The sequence below is a fragment of the Dipodomys merriami genome, unplaced genomic scaffold (assembly GCF_024711535.1).
Source record: "Dipodomys merriami isolate MVZ:Mamm:240054 unplaced genomic scaffold, mDipMer1.0.p SCAF_7, whole genome shotgun sequence".
In the NCBI taxonomy this organism is placed as follows: Eukaryota; Metazoa; Chordata; class Mammalia; order Rodentia; family Heteromyidae; genus Dipodomys; species Dipodomys merriami.
Window position 1 is genome coordinate 18,845,110 of NW_027206290.1, and position 16,931 is coordinate 18,862,040.

At 34.0% G+C, this 16,931-nt stretch overlaps 1 protein-coding gene across 3 annotated transcripts in view; it reads left to right on the top strand.

The window, feature by feature from the left end:
* The window catches only part of Btbd8 (BTB domain containing 8), a 61,525-nt gene that overhangs the window by 38,671 nt on the left and 5,923 nt on the right, over positions 1-16,931 (top strand). For 2 of the 3 annotated variants that reach the window (XM_070007646.1, XM_070007648.1), the window contains exons 10-16: positions 6,237-6,419; positions 7,092-7,229; positions 8,714-8,843; positions 11,209-11,270; positions 14,595-15,300; positions 15,768-15,855; positions 16,188-16,327. In XM_070007646.1, the coding sequence (XP_069863747.1) occupies positions 6,237-6,419; positions 7,092-7,229; positions 8,714-8,843; positions 11,209-11,270; positions 14,595-15,300; positions 15,768-15,855; positions 16,188-16,327 (1,447 nt within the window). The remainder of the gene's footprint in view (positions 1-6,236; positions 6,420-7,091; positions 7,230-8,713; positions 8,844-11,208; positions 11,271-14,594; positions 15,301-15,767; positions 15,856-16,187; positions 16,328-16,931) is intronic. The other variant, XM_070007647.1, reaches the window with a different exon arrangement.

Genomic DNA, 16,931 nt, shown 5'->3' on the forward strand with positions numbered 1-16,931 from the left:
TTCTTGTTCTTAAACCGTTTAAATCCTTTTAAAATATACAAATTTTTGCCCTGTTGAGCCAAATTAAGCTGATATATGTGTGAATATATATATATACACATAAACATATATATACACATACATGCTCAGTTACTAGTTTTACGGCTAAAGGATAAATGCCTATTTGACTAACTTGATATCACAAGTATTAAGAAATAATATGAATTATAATATATAATGTTAGGATAATGGAAGGCAGCTGGAAAAAATTCAAGTTGAATTCACACCTCATATGTCATAGTAGGGATATATTCCGAATAAGTCAGATATTTGAATGTTAAAAATTCAGCAATTAAAATCCTATAATATATAGTGTCATTACTTTGTAATCTTGCACAGAATGGAGCTACAAAATTCAGAAGCAACAAAGGAAATTTGATTACATAAAAACATACCATCTCTTGCCGGGTGCTGGTGGCTCACGCCTGTAATCCTAGCTACTCAGGAGGCTGAGATCTGAGGATCGCGGTTCAAAGCCAGCCCGGGCAGGAGAGACCGTGAGACTCCTATCTCCAATAAACCACCAAAATACCGGAAGTGGCGCTGTAGCTCAAGTGGTAGAGCGCTCGCCTTGAGCTGAAGAGCTGAGGGACAGCGCCCAGGCCCAGAGTTCAAGCCCCACGACCGACAAAAAAAAAAAAACAACATACCATCTCTACATAGTAAAAATGCCCTAAAAAGAGTTGGATTTTTGTTTTTTGTTTTTTTTTCCTAGTTGTAGGGCTTGAACTCAGGGTCTGGGCGCTGTCTCTGAGCTCTTCTGCTCAAGGCAGGTGCTCTACCACTTTGAGCAATAGCTTCACTTCTGGTTTTTGTATGGGTAATTGGAGATGAGTCTTATGGGGACTTTTCTGCCTGGACTGGCTTCAAACCATGATCCTCAGATCTTGGCCTCAAGAGTAGCTAAGATTATAGATATGAGCCACTGGTGCTCAGCTAAAAGAGTATTCTTTTTTTAAAAGATCTTAAGCACTGTCAGAAAAAAACAAGTTATATATAGTTCATACATTTATAGTATAAATTCTAACAGAGTTTCTACAGATTGATTTTTTAAATGGAAAGCTAAACCTAGTATAGAATTAAAAGGTCACAAAAGAAATTCAATATCTTTTCATATGAATAACAGACTCTGTACTTCATTTAAGAAATGGTCATTGAGGGCGGGGCTGGGGGGGCAGAGAGATGGGAAGGGATAGGAAGGGGAAACAGGAGGCAACAATGCTTGATAAGAAATGTACTCATTACCTGGCCCATGTAATTGTAACCCCTCTGTATGGTATTTTCACAATTAAAAAAAAAAGAGAAAGAAATGGACATTGAAACTATAGCATCCTACCATTTTCTACCTTTCAAAATGGTAAAAATAAGGAAATTGGTTCTATATTGTATGATGTACAGAAATGTATTAATTAATTCCTGGGAGAGCATGAGTTAATGTGGCTTTTGCTCTGTTTTCCAAACTTTTTTGACTGGCTAAAACTAAGTGGTTTTTTTTCCCCATTATAGCCCATCTGATAATATATATAACTGAAACGAGTTTCAGAACTCTTTCTTTCGTTCTTTTCTTTTTCAGTACTGATTTTGAACAACTAAATACATGTCTCCAGACTGATAGGGAAGAATCTGAATCTGCCATCTTTAAAACAGTGCTGCATTGAACATACGTTGGCAGTATTTTGCTACCCTGGTATCTTAGTTCATATCTTCTTGGCCCATATTTATACTCTGATCATTGCTGTAGCAATCTAGCTGCACACAGGTGTGATCTGACAGCACTGTTGCTCAGCTATTTCATATTCTTTCTCACTTCCTATTCTGTGGTGTCGGAGCTGGCCCACATGGGATACCTACACCTCAACAGTTCTTAGTTTGCTTGCTTGTTTGCAATGCTAAGATTGAATCCAGGGCTCATACATGCAAGGCAAGCACTCTGTCAATAGCTATATCTCCAGCATAGCCATGCTGAACCTTGTAATCCTGGCAATGAAAGGGAGTTGACACTCCAGAGGGTAAGTTTTGACCAAGGGAGATGGGAACCAGTGGTTAAATGTTTCTTCTTTGTCTCTTGAATGGTTAATTCAAAGTTCATCCTCCATGTTCATCATAAGGGAGTCCTACACAAGACTAACTCCCAGGCAGTGAATACTGTCAGTGTTTCTCAAACTGATGTATATATACACCACTTAGCAATTGTGTTTAAATACAGATTTAAACTCAGTAACTGAAATGATGACCCACAGAGCCCAGATTTGTAACAGGCTATGACTGATGCTAGTGCTTCATGCACACTTTGAATATAAGAAGCTAGAAAACATACCTGTAGCCTCACTTTCTTCCCTTCCCTGTTTTTTTCTCCCTGGGCCTTGAATTCCCTAAAATAAACTATCTATGGACAAACCTATTTCTCCCTTTCAGTTTTTCTGTAGAACCCATGCTAAGAAATATAGTGTTAACCCATTAACTCTATAGATAAAATACATCTATATGTAAAATGTTTACACAAGGTAATTTGTTAGTATAACAACAAAACATTGGAAACAATGTAAATGTCTGAATCAAGAACTAATTAAATGATGTGTCTATATTATAGACTATTAAATAGCTATTAATACAATAACAGGACCAGAAGTGGTATTGCATACCTATAATCCCAGCACTCAGAAGGAGAGGAAGGAAGGAGGATAACATCTGGGTTACATCATGAATTCAAGAATATTATAGGCGGAGGCAACAATGCTTGATAAGAAATGTACTCATTATCTTGCCCATGTAGTTGTAACCCCTCTATATGGTAATTTCACTATAAAAAAAATATCAAAGGCTACGTATTGATACCCAGTCTATCACAAAAATGAAATCCCAAGATAGTAAAAGGGCTCTCCATACATTGACAAGAAAAAATTTTAAGGTGTATGCTAAGTGTGAAAGACAAAGTAGAATGTAAGGTATGCTGTCTCCATTTGAATTAAATAAGGGAACAAGTGTGTGTGGGCGTGCGTGCGTGTGTGTGTGTGTGTGCGCGTGTGTGCACGCGCCTGCGTGCCCACGCATGTACACGTGATTGTGTGTTATACAAAATCATTCTGGAAGGATAAAGAAAAATAATACTGACTTGAAATTGGTTAGTATGGGACAAAAAGAAGGACTTTTCCTAGTATTACCCCTGGCCTAGAAGTATATTTTATTTCTTCTTTGAAATTCAAGATACTCTGACATTTAATATTTGTCATATGTTCAAATCATTATGAAAAATATTGTTTATATTATCATTTAATTGTATCTGTATTTTAGTTTTCTAAGAAATTCTAAGCTATATTATAAACTGTACTCTGTATCTCTACTGTAAAAAATTACTGTTAGAGCACATGGCATTATGCATATAGTAAGCACTACTGCTATCTGCCAAATTGATTTGCATACCCTGCATTTGGTTCCACAATCAGAATAATGCCTATAGTGGAGTAAATTGGGCTTACTGCCTAAGATTCTTAGTAATTGCACTATTACTCAGAAAGTCACTATAGGAGGAAAGATTATAGTACTAAAAAAATAAAAGACTTGAGCTGGATGTTTATGCCTGTAAACCTAGCTACTTAAGAGGCTGAGAACTGGATAATCAAAATTCAAAGCCAGCCTGAGGAAAAAAAATGTCCACAGATTCTTATCTCCAAAAATAATCAACAAAAACAGACTTGAAGCATGCCTCAAGTTGTAGACCACCAGTCAAGCAAGCCAAGTGAGCACAAGGACCTGAATTCAAGCCCCAGTACTAGCAAACACAGCAGCACAACAAAAACCTCAAATAATGGCAAAGTATGTTCTTTTCTCTGTTAAAGCAATGGAAATACATTACGCATTTTAAAAAATTCTTGCTAAGCCGGGCGCCGGTGGCTCACACCTGTAATCCTAGCTACTCAGGAGGCTGAGATCTGAGGATTGCGGTTCAAAGCCAGCCCAGGCAGGAAAGTTTGTGAGACTCTTTTATCTCCAATAAACCCCTAGAAAACTGCAAGTGTTTCTATGGCTCAAGCGGTATAGTGCTCGCCTTCAGCTGAAGAGCGCAGGGACAGCGCCCAAAGCCCCCCAACCGACCAAAAAAAAAAAAATTCTTGCTAAGAATGTAAAAATGTTAAGGTTTTAATGTTCCAGGATTAAACTTAAGTTATCTTAGAAATCCACTTACATCCTTAGTCTCTGTTAAAGGACCAGTGAGACTACCTGAGTGTTTACTATGACCTAGTTCCTTAGTAGGCCCTAGGGAGACCAGACATGGTTTCACACTCATTGAACATACAGCATAGTGAGGGAGACAGACATTAATCATGTGTTCATGTTTGAATAACTGAAAATGATTTAAGCACTTTAAAAAAAAGAGCCAGTTCTTTGAGACAAAGGAATCTGGTATAGGTGTGGGATCAGGGAAGACATGCTATAGATTGAGAAGGTGTGGAAAGCCCATCTCTTACAGTCCATGCTAAGTCTTTCTTTCTTTCATTCCCATTGCTATATGTTAAACCTATCTCACAACTAAAAGGCTTAAAACTATGATTTGTTATCGCTTATATACTGTGGCTTGATTGGATGATTCTTCTGCTGATCTTGCTTGTGGCAAGATCAAGTTCCTCTTGTGGCTAGGCTCAAAGCTTTGTTTTCTGTTCTCTTCTTTCCCTTCTTCTCCTTTACTTTTCTACTCCTTTCTTTCCTTCTGTTTGTTTGTTTTTAAGTATTGAAATTTGAACTCAAGGCCTTTTACCTGCTAGGCAGGCACTCTAGCATTTGAATGATAATACTACCCTTTTTTGCCCTATCTATTTTTCAGCTAAGATCTTGCATTTTTGCCCAGATAATGATCCTCCTAGTGGGAGATAAAGGATGGGGTAACAGTGATTAAAAACAAATGTACTTATTGCCTTACCTATGTAACTGTAACCCCCAGATCATCACCTTTTCAATTAAAAAAAAGATTCTCCTACCTGTTCCTCCCACATAGCTGGGATTACAGATGTGAACTACCACGCCCTACTTATTGAGATGGGATCTTGCTAACTTCTGGACCAGAATGACCTAGAATCATAACCTACTCTGCCTTCCAAACATCTGGGATTAAAAAGCCACCATATCCAACCCACACAATCTTTCTTTCCAAGCTTTTTTCTTAAAAGGCTTTTCCTAGTGGTTCCAGGATTCTAAGAGGATAGAGGCAGAAGCTGCAAGATTTCTTGAGACTTAGGCTCTGAAACTTGCACTTCACCATTAAAACAAATGAAAAGATCAGTCCATATTCAAGGCGTGAGGAAATAGAGTATACCTCTTGATAAATGGAGCTGCAAAGAATTTTTGGCCATGTTGTTGTTTTAATCTCCTGTAGTCTGTAAGGTAATAAATTAATGTTTTCTAAGCATTGTTTTAAGAACTAGAAACCCAACACCAACAAGATGTGTCATATTTGCCATTTTTCCCTGTTCCTTGGATTTGTGAGATGTCATTCCACTTTTCATAGAAATTAGTATTTGTGAATATATATTCTGTGGCACAAAATGAATCATTACTAAATGAAAAAATATAACAAATAGAATCTTTGCAAATTAGAAAAGAGAAAGAATAAGTAATTTTTAGCCTTTCTGAATTTTTCACTTAAGGAGATATATTTTATGATTATAAAAGAACTCCTGCCAAATCAGTATAGACCTATAGTTATAGATTATCTCTATAGACATATACTTTATTTGTTTGTAAAAAGGTTTCCCTCTGTCATCAAGGCTGGCCTAGAACTCAGGTAGAGCCCAGGCTTTCTCAAACTCATAATCTTCCTGAATGCTGGGATAACAGGCATGAACCTCTGTACCTGACTCTGCAGACAAATGAACTCAGTAATGATAATCTCAGAGAGTCAACTTTGTTTTCTTTGTAGTTCTAAATTTTATTCTCAGGTTTATTTAGCTACCTTTCAGAGTTGGTTTTTCTAGTTCAAATTTGCCCTTTTGGATAATTTTGAATGAATGAATGAATGAACGAACGAATGAATGAATGTTTTAGTTAAAGTTACAATGATAGTATCTATCTGATTGAGGTGAGTCATGGTGGGAGGGAGAGTAGACCTGAAACTTTTTTTTTGTTATGAGCAGTAATTCCACCTAACCTTTTTGTTTTTAATTCCATTTTTTTTTAAATTCCTGTATATTTTTTAAAAATTCTAGAGTGATAAGAATGCCGCTTTTCTTCTGATGGAAAGTGATAGGCTGATCCTCAGTTTACCCAGAGTAAAATGGACAGAAGCTGCATTGGCCATGGCATCTCAGCTCCAAGAACAGTGCATTGCCTTTATTGTAGAAAACTTCCCCAGCATCATTCAGAGTGAAAATTTCACTCTTTTCCTACAGGTACTATGTCTAAAATTTCATCCTTTATTTAATCCTCTCTTTGTTTTCTAATTTTAATTATGTAAGAGATTTTTAAGTGCAGGTTGCCTTTGATTAAATTAGTGTGATTTAAATAAATTCCATAGCAGATGGCAGAGTTAGCATGATGGACAGGATGTGGGCTCACAGCACAAGGCAGGCAGGAAGGACAGGTTTGAGTCCACTGGCAAGGCATACCGTGACACTAGCCAGCTCTGTCAGTCACCAAAGCCACATTTTAGAAATCAGAATCATAGATTTTTCTTTCCCTTTAGATTAAACCCAGAGCATATGCTTGCTTTGCTACACCTCTACCCAAGATATTGTTTTGATCAGTAACACAATTATGGTCCCTGCAGAATTCTCTCTCTGACTTAGCAGCTACCTTCTCTAGAAGTAGTCATTGCATAAAGAATTCTTACTGCATATTTCTAGGTTCTGATACTAGAACTGTGTTGTCTCGTAAAAACAGTATGCATGTAGGATATATAATATGCAGATTTTTTAACAAAGGAATAGGAAAAGGCACTTATGATTTCTGGTGTTGAACTCATATAGTCAGTTAAGATGGTTATTCTGCTTTCATGCTAGGCTTTCATATTTCTTACATATATTTTCATGTTTCTACTGAAAATCACTATGTATGTTTTGCAGTCACAAGCGATGAGCAGCACAGCTGATTTGTTGGACAAAATTTTAAAAGCAATTGAAGAAAATATTACCACTGAAAATAGTTGCTCTCTTTTTATGGCTCTGGAAACATTACTGAACTCTGAAAATACACAAGAAATGGTACTAAATGTAATATAATTCATTAAAATAAAGTAATATTGGAAGTGTTTGGAGATTTTAAATTACTTGTGTGGGTTTTTTTCTTTTTTCTTTTTTCTTTTTCTTTTTCTTTCTTTCTTTTTTTTTTGTTGGTCGTAGGGCTTGAACTCTGGGCCTGAGCGCTGCCCCTCAGCTCTTCAGCTCAAAGCAAGTGCTCTACCACTTGACCCACAGCACCATTTCCGGTTTTCCAAGTGCTTTATTGGAGATAAGAGTCTTCACCAACTTTTCCTGCCTGGGCTGACTTTGAACCATGATCCTCAGATATCACCTTCCTGAGTAGCTAGGATTACAGGTGTGAGGCACCAGCACCCAGCTACTTGTGTGTTTTAAATATTGCATGAGTCAATGAAGCTAGGCAGTAGATACCTAGGGTTGATTATCTTCTCTACTTTTGTGTGTTTTTGCAATTTTCTTTAAAAAAATTGTATTATTATTGTTGTTGTTAAGAAGTTGTACAGGGCTGGGAAGGTGGCTCAGTGGTAGAGCGCTTGCCTTGCATGCATGAGGCCCTGGGTTCGATTCCTCAACACCACATAAGAAAAAAGAAAAAAGCCGGAAGTGGCACTGTGGCTCAAGTGGTAGAGAGCTAGCCTTGAGCTGAAGAGCTGAGGGACAGTGCCCAGGCCCAGAGTTCAGGCCCCGTGACCGGACCCAAAAAAAAAAAAAAGTTATACAAAGGAGTTACAATTCCATAAGTCAGGTTTTGAGTATAGTGCTGGTTGGTCAATGTTACCCCTTTCTTCATTTTCCCCTCTTTATCTCTATTCATTTCCAAATGAAATTCTTATAAAAGTTTAGAATTTGGCAGTTTGGCTTAATTCTAAACATAGTTTGGTACTCAGCAATATTTTTTAGCAAGATGTAACAAGTATTTCTAGTTACTATACTCAATTTATAGTTATAAAATGAATATTTCAAAAATATTAATTATGTTCTTATATGTTCTTAATTTCCTTTCTCTTTAAAATCCTATTTTAAAAATTAGACTAGGAAAAAGCAAATTATAAGTATTTCTTATTTTAAAATGCAGTTAATGACAGCTAATTGCAAATTATTGGCATTTTTAGATAAGAATGATAAAATAGTTCAGCATATTTATTAACTTATTCAAGAGTAATAAAATATTTCAACATATTTATTACACTAGTATAGAGTATTTGACCTTGTAATGTCATCGTTGATTTGGAAAGACTGTGGAAGGTATCTATATAAAGGCTTCTGATGCTTTAAAAATGTTCAGCTGTTCAGATTTAGCTTCATGTTCACTATTAAATTCTATTAATGAGTAAGCTTTCATAAATAACATGTACCCAACGATCTTAAAAATCTAAGTGATGACATCATTGATCTGGCTTAGGAGTAAGTAGATTCGGAAAGGAATAATGACTGGTTGCTATGACAATGTGGCTCACACCAGCTGCTGATTTGTTGCTTGAACACAGGGTTTTACGTGCACGATCCAAGCTCTGCGTGATAAGCTGTGGATCTTCCTGGTTCAGTCTTTCTATGCTGTTCGTCACACAGAAAGCTGGAAACTGATGAGCACAGATGATCAACAGAAAATCAAAGCAGGTATGTTAGCCTTGAATTTTTTAAATTATCATATTACAGTCTTTGTATGGAAGATATTTTGAGGACATTCTGAATAGTGGTTAGATTAATATTTGTGCTTCTGTTCAATAATAGGATGCTAACCAAAACTAGTGATAGTATGTTAGGCAGTTTCAGTAAATTATGCTTTTTTGCTGCTTTTAGAAAATGAAACTCATTCTCTTTGTATGTATCAATTTTTTGTCCTACTGTAGCAGCCAAATTTGCTTAAAAGCATTCTTGTGAAGAGGTTAGAAGTATAAAAGGATATAATTCATGTAGAACAGATTACTGAACATACTTTCATCCCTCTTTTAAAATACATTTTGTCATTAAGATCTTCCTTTTTTTTCATAAGATACCCTTTCTTGTGGTTTTGCCTAAATTAGATGGCTTTATTTCACAATTGATTGGTTCGGTGATGTGGTGTGTGCTATTGCGGAGTGTCCCTCAGGAGCTGCACAGTGGTCTCTACATTTAATGGATACCATTTGAAACATTAGCATTAAACAAAAGATGTATATTGATCAGAATATATACTTATTTTAAAATATTACTATAAGAAATTCAGGGTGGAACCAAAAATGGCTTCATGACTATTTGGGGGTTAAAGCAGGTAGATGTCTTAAGCAATAACACCAGCATATTGAACAAGTATACTTTTAAAAACACTTAAGATGTGACAGTATTTTATGAAACAAACATTTTAATACTTTGAAAAGTGGAATTTGTCTTTGATAAAATATTTTCTTGATAATGCATAGGTATATTAAATGATTTAGAATGTGACCTGCTCTGTCTTACTTTATAGCATGATAGTACAAATAGACGTAATTTGAAGAACACTTTACAAAGAAGTTTTTATTATCTTGCAAATTAAAAACTCATGAGATCTTTAGAAATTTGAATTTTTTCCTTGTGACTTTTTCTGTGCTGATTTTTATCTAGTTTATCCTTACTACCAAATCTGTACAATATGAAGAAATAAAATAAGATGAACATTCCTTGAGTAGGTGTCCTTCACCCTCCTGATTAGTAGCAAATTTTGTTTTTCTCTATTTTAGAAGATCTCATAGCTAATTGAATTTCAGACAATGATATTTAAATCTTCAAAGTACTAATTAAAAAAAGAATATATATATATACACACACATACACATAGATATACCTAAACAAAATGCCATTGGTAATAGAACTAGTTATCCCAAAGAACTTTTCAATGTATTACAACACTGTAATAACATTTTTAAATCTTAACTATGTGAATAATAATGAATACTGTTACATAATTACAATGAAAATCAAGGAAAAGGAATGTTTCTGGGTTGTCTTTGTTATAACATCACTTATATTCTTATTGAGTTACTACTGACCTTTTGGAAAATTTCTTTATTCCTATGTGTTATTATGTAGAGTCATTTGCTTACTGCAAATCAGTTTTTACAAATGCCATTTCTAGGATTTTGCTTCGTCTTACAGCACATATTTACAGAATAGACATTGTAGAAGATACACGATAGAGTTACCGATAATTTAAAGTATTTTACATAAATTATTTTAATAAAAAAATAAAAATTTGAATATATAGAGATATATTTTTAGTATATATATATTTGATATATACTTTTTCAAAGTATGCCTTAAAGCCCCATAATCTTCAAAAAAAAATATATTAACTAAACTATATAGCCCCTATACCACTATTCCTGTATACTTTCTAATACCATTTAAATTTAAGATTATTACTCTAAAAGCATAAACACTAATTTTTCAGCGTTTTCCAGACCTAAACTTACACAGTGACTTTTATTTCATTTAAGAATGATACAAGTTTGAAGATTAATTCTTGAGTTATTTTTAGTATAACCTTATTTTTTTCTTTTCTCATATTCCATGATATTTCTTCAAAGCCAAAAAAACTTTTAGTTTCAACAGAGATTTTTATATTTTAGGACAATATTACTTCATTTAATTGTTTATAAAACATTTGTCATAATGTATAATTTTTTGAAATTTGGAAAACTAAAAGCAATTATCTAAAATTCACAACTTGAGAACAGTCTGGGTTTCTTTTAAAATAGAATCTTCAGTGTGAGATTATACCATTTTTCTATTCACTAATTTTAAAAACAAAGTTTTAGAAGCCAAAAAAAGTTGAAAATGAGATTTAAAAAAATTTTTAAATGTAATAGGTAATCATGATCGTATACAAAGTTGGTTTCAAGTTTTTTGTTATTTCCTACAAATACAATTTTTTTCTGCTAGCATTTTATTTTTCCTGTACTTCTATACTAATAATAATGCTTCATATAAAATGAATTGCTGTTTTTGTTTTTTTGTTTTGCAGCTGCATTTGACAAAGGTGATGATCGAAGACTTGGCAAAAAGCCTATATTCACTAGCTCACAGGTAAACTTTCAAAAATATATAGGTATGGATGAAAAAGGCACCAAACAATGTCAACTTTATTATTTTGTATTTCAAAATAATTTTTAAATGTTTTCATTAAAGCTGTTTGTAAGTGGAAATAATTCTGAGTGTTCTTTTTAACCAAATGAACATTTCATATAAGTTTTACATGCTGTGAATATTTTTATCCAGCTGTCATGAGACATGTCTACCTTTTTCATTTCCTTGAAAACCTTTTTGGCAAGTAATATATTGGAATTCTTCCAGTATATTAGAAATTGTTTAGAATTCTAGACCTAATTCAATGTCTATTTTTCTAATTAACCTACTTCTTACAAAAGAAGATTTTACTTGTTCCAGTTTTCTCTATTCAGCATTTTAATTTACATAATTTTTTAGGGGTATGAATAAAGATAGTTAGCACTAAATACAGTTGTACTTTAAGAACTGCTTATATAAGGTATCTAAAGTAGTTTACAATCTTAAAAACAGAAAGTAGAAAGGTGATTGCCTGGGACCAGGGGCAGAAGGTGGAGCATCATAAGGGGAGTTGTATTAAGGGGATGAGAATTTGTTTTGCAACAGGAAAAAAAACCTAGGGATCTGTTGTATAACAATTTAATATAGATAATAGTACTTCGCCTGTGCTTAAAAATGTTAAGATGGTAAATTTTGTTATTTTTTTAAACACTCTCAGACACATACACTCTTACACGATATACTTATTATAATCTGAAACTTTAATTTTCTTCCCCATAATGTTATTAATGATTATTAACTTTAATTATTGTGGTTATTAATATATTGTGGCTATTTTTTGTTATAATATAGGTTCATGTAATCAAAAATGTTTGAAATAGAAAATTATACTAATTTCTGTGCACTCCACTGATAATATTGAGATAACACTGAGACTTTCAGTTTAGAATTAGTACGGAATTCTCTTTCTTTCATAGTGTCCACTGGACAGAAATTGATGTAGCCATGTCATAACAGAGTTCTCATGGTTTAAGACTTAGGTCAGACTGGGAAGGTAGCTTTTAGTGGTAGAATGCTGGCCTAGCACGTATGAAGCCCTGGGTTTGATTCCTTAGTACCACATAAACAGAAAAAACCAGAAGTGACTCCGTGGTTCAAGGGGTAGAGTGCTAGCCTTGAGCAAAAGAAGCTCAGGGACAGTGCCCAGATTTAGGTCAAGCTCTGAATGTCTGATGTGAGAATCTGAGAAATGGCCTTGTGTCAGTCAACCTCCTTGGACTAGAGTGTGCTTCACAGTATCTGAGTACCATCAGATGCTCTACATAAGAACACTTAGCATCTACTAAATCTAATATTCACCATAACTCCTACGGACTGAAAAACACTAAATACTTTTGAATTCCATTTCACATAGAATTTCTAATTGCATAAGTGTAGAATACGTGAGAGCTGCCACCCAACCCCTTTTAAGCATATTACACATTACTACTTTAGAAAATCATACCTATCTATAGATATATAGATATATAGGTATATATATTATTTTATATAAACATAAAGAGGCACATAGGCATTGTGCCTTTATAGTTCTCTCCTAAGAGTAGATCTAAAATGCCCTGGGATATGATAAATTATAAAAGATTCAGTCAGCTTTTTTTTTGCTTATAGCTGGTATACTGTCACTTGAGTCGGGTCTCCACTTCTTTCTTTTTGCTGATTAATTGAACATAAGAGTTTAGTAGATTTGTCTACCTTGCCTAGCTTTGAACCTTGATTTTCAGATCTAAACCTCCTTATTAGCTAGTATTATACAAGTGACTGACACCCAGGGTTGGGTCTGTTTAAAGGGTAGGAAAGAGATCTAAAAGCTTGTTATGGCTTTAGGTATTAAAAATAGAGAACTAAGACTTGACCAAGAAAACAAAAAACTTAGGTATAAATGTGTTTGTTACAATCCTAGAACACTGCTGTATGGACCACTTTCTACGCTATAGATAGGCACAACCTAAGGCCCAAAGATATTAAAACTGCATAAATATCCCAGACTCCTCAGAGGGAAAGCCATAATAAGAATCTAATGATTTCTTTATAACTATACCAGTTGTATCCAAAATTCAATTTGTTTCATTTATTGCCTTTATACACATACTTGTATGCATACACACACACACACACACACACACACACACACACACACACACACACACACACACACACACACACACACACACACACACACACACACACACACACACACACACACGTGTTTATCTTACACAGTTCTTAATGTCGTTAGGATCTTTCCAGATATAGAAAATAGACTTTGAACTATGTGTCAATATATGCACAGTTTTAATAAGTTAAAATTTTTTTCAGTCCTTCATGTATAATAGGCATAGTGCCAAGGATTTTAGATTCAGAAAGCCTTTCTTATACTTCTACAGTTTCAAATAGCTTTATAAAGAAAAAAAAAGCATTTACCAAAACAAGCAATGACGATATAATCTTAATATTTAAAAATTCCTACCAACTTTCAATATTTTGTTGTTACCTTATCAAAATTGAGTGTAGAAAAATGATGAGGTATTGGTTACCTTTCTTTTTCCTATTTCAGCTGTTTTTTAAATTCCTTTTTTTCTACATCCTCTAGATAGCCAATACTATACTACTATCATTTGTTTCAAAGCCCACATTTTTCAGATGTAATGTGTTGTTTTCTAGGAGTTTTATTTTAAATACCCCAAAGCAACTACTCTTCTCAAGGGATATTAAACCTTTAATGATAAAAATCTCTGACATTTGGATAGGATTGAAGAAATAAATTTTGGTAACTATCTTCATAATGTCCCTAATTGTATACCACTTCTATGACTACATCCTTAAGGCAACAACTCTGAAGCTCAAGGCCTAATCCTATCCCTTACTAACATTGACCTTGTATAAGTTATATACCTATTTTTAGTCCCAATTTCTTATCTATATGACTTAGGAGTGCTGTAATGTTAAATGATATATGACATAATCCTGAGAGTAAGTCATCAAGAATTCTTGGATTTTGTTATTTATTCAAGATATCTTGAACTTAGGTGTTAACCATAGATCTAGAAATTAAAATAACATGCCTTTTAAATAAGCACCTAATGTTGTATTACAAATCCAATTGGGTATTAAGGTCAGATACACCGTTTATATGAAAACCACCAAAGATAATTCAGATTTTAAGAGACTTTAAATCATACGATGAACTTCACTGTTTTCTTCCTCTGAAAAATTGGTTTATTTTGAAACAATATTACGTATCAAATACTTCAGTCAATTTACAAAATGTTTTTTTCTTCTTTGTAGCAAAGGAGACAAGTTTCTGATTCTAGTGTCGTAAAAAACAAATCTTGGAGGGCAAGTAATAAAAAAGAGGGTTGGAATTCTCTTTCTGCTAATCAAAAAATGAAATCGGATGGATTAGGAGCATCTGGACATTCCTCAAATGCTAATAGAAACAGTATAAGTAAAACTTCGAAGCATGATGAGTTAAAAGAAAAGCATGGTACAAAAGTAACATCTAAGATTACTAAAGAACTGAAAAATGGGGAAAAAAGTATTTCTGGAAAGCCCAAATCTATAATAAAGCCCAAAGTAGAAAGCAATGATAATGCAAAATCGGAAGCCATGTCACAAAAAGGTGTGGAAAGATCAACAGCAGTGGCAGCAACTGGACAAAAAAGTTCATTAAATGGAAAAGGAATTAGAAATCAGGAAGGGCAAATTACAGGAGCAAGACCCAAGCTACTCACTGGAAACTTAAATTTGCAAGCCAAAGCAAAGCCTTTGAAAAAAGTGACAGGAAAAGACTCTCCGTGCCTCAGAAACACAGGTCCATCCAGTAGATCTACAAGTTCAAGTATGGAGCTACTGGTTTCCACCACAGATCTGGATGAACAAAAAGATAGTAGATCAGTAGGAGAAGAAAAGTCTTCGGGTGAGAAGCTATACTTTTGTGATTCTTCAGGACAAATGGCGAACAGTGTAGATGGTGTCAAAACTTCCACTGAAGGTAGGTTTTGTTCGTTTGTTGATTTTGTAGTACATGGCATCAGTACAGAGCCTGGCACAGGCTGGCAAGCACTCCACCCCTAACTCAACACTACCTTTTGAAACAGACTGGTCTCATGATTGCCTGGTCTCACTCTCCCAAGTTCAGGAATTCAAGGCATGTTCCGCCACAACTGGATTCAACATTAGTTTTGTATTGCTTTGTTTTATTTTCTTGCTTTGTTGGGGAGTAAACACATCAACTTTTAATACTCCTGATGGTTAAAATTCCTAGAAACAAGATTCCCTGCGGGTTTTTATTTACTTTACAATTCTAAAAAACTACATTGACATATAGTCATGCAACCTGAGAGAAAATATAGTCCTTCTCAGTTTAACAATTTTATTTATACAAACTGGTAAATTTACACGAATTTGTTATGTATTTAATGTATTCTACCACAAGCCTGACTTATTCTTAATTTATAGCAGTAAAACCTCGACTTGTTTCAAGAATTACCAATGGAACTTCCAATAAAAAAAGCATTCATGAACAAGACACCAATATAAATAATAGGTAGGTCTCTATTTAAAATATTTTACCTGTATGTTAACTTTTTTTGAAAGTTAACTGTTCTGACTTCAGCTAAAAATTTTAATGAATCTTTTGTTAAAAATTTAATGTATACAATGGTATTTTTGAGCAATTTTCTTTACTGATGTACATACTAATGGCATGTTATACACTGCTTTATTGTACATAGCTTTGAAAGACTTATGAACAAATGGTTTCTCTATTTTCAAAAGGGGTATATTTATTATTTCTTGAGAGATGCATTTCATATAAGAGTCTTATAAGTCATGCTTTGGAATCTCATTGCAACACTGAGTGCAAATCATTTTTCTTAGTGTAATAAAAAAGGTCAATGGAAAAGGATGCACTGATCCAGTACCACAGGCCATTTTGAAGAAAAGAGGAAATAGCAATGGATGTATTACAGCTCAGCAAAGAACAAAGAGTGCCCCATCTAATCTTGCTAAAACTCAAGGTAAAGCTGAAATAGTTCTGAGTGTCATATTACTTCCTTGTGTAAGTTAAACAAAACTGATTTGGAATGTCAGTAGCAAATAAACATGGTTTCATTATTTTGTATTTGTTTCACACTGTAGAGGTGAGAATTAGTACTTTCACTTTTTAAACAAGTATTAGTGTTTGTAGGACTTAATTTTGGTTTTTATTGTCCTTTATGATAGAAGCAAAAGACTCACTAGGTTAATCTGCATTTCTGATCTTTTAATACAGTAAACCCATGTTTCTTGAATGTTTCATTGATGGCAATATGAATTCCATTGGTAAAACTCTCACTAACAAGCATTAAAATGATGCCACAATCTAGACAGCCATAACAGAGGAAGGAAGAATTTCACTCCATTATTTTTCAGTGTTCTAAGAAAGAAAGAACATTGGTTATATTATGTAATATGCTAACATAATCTAAACATTATTTTTCTTTATGCATTAGGTATTTTCATGTAAAAGTAGTTTGTAAAATCCAAAAAATAGTGTGGATTACCTTATGAATTAATACTGAAAATTAAAAATAAGGCAGACCTATTTAACAAAATAAATACAAGTAAGCAGAAACATGTTGG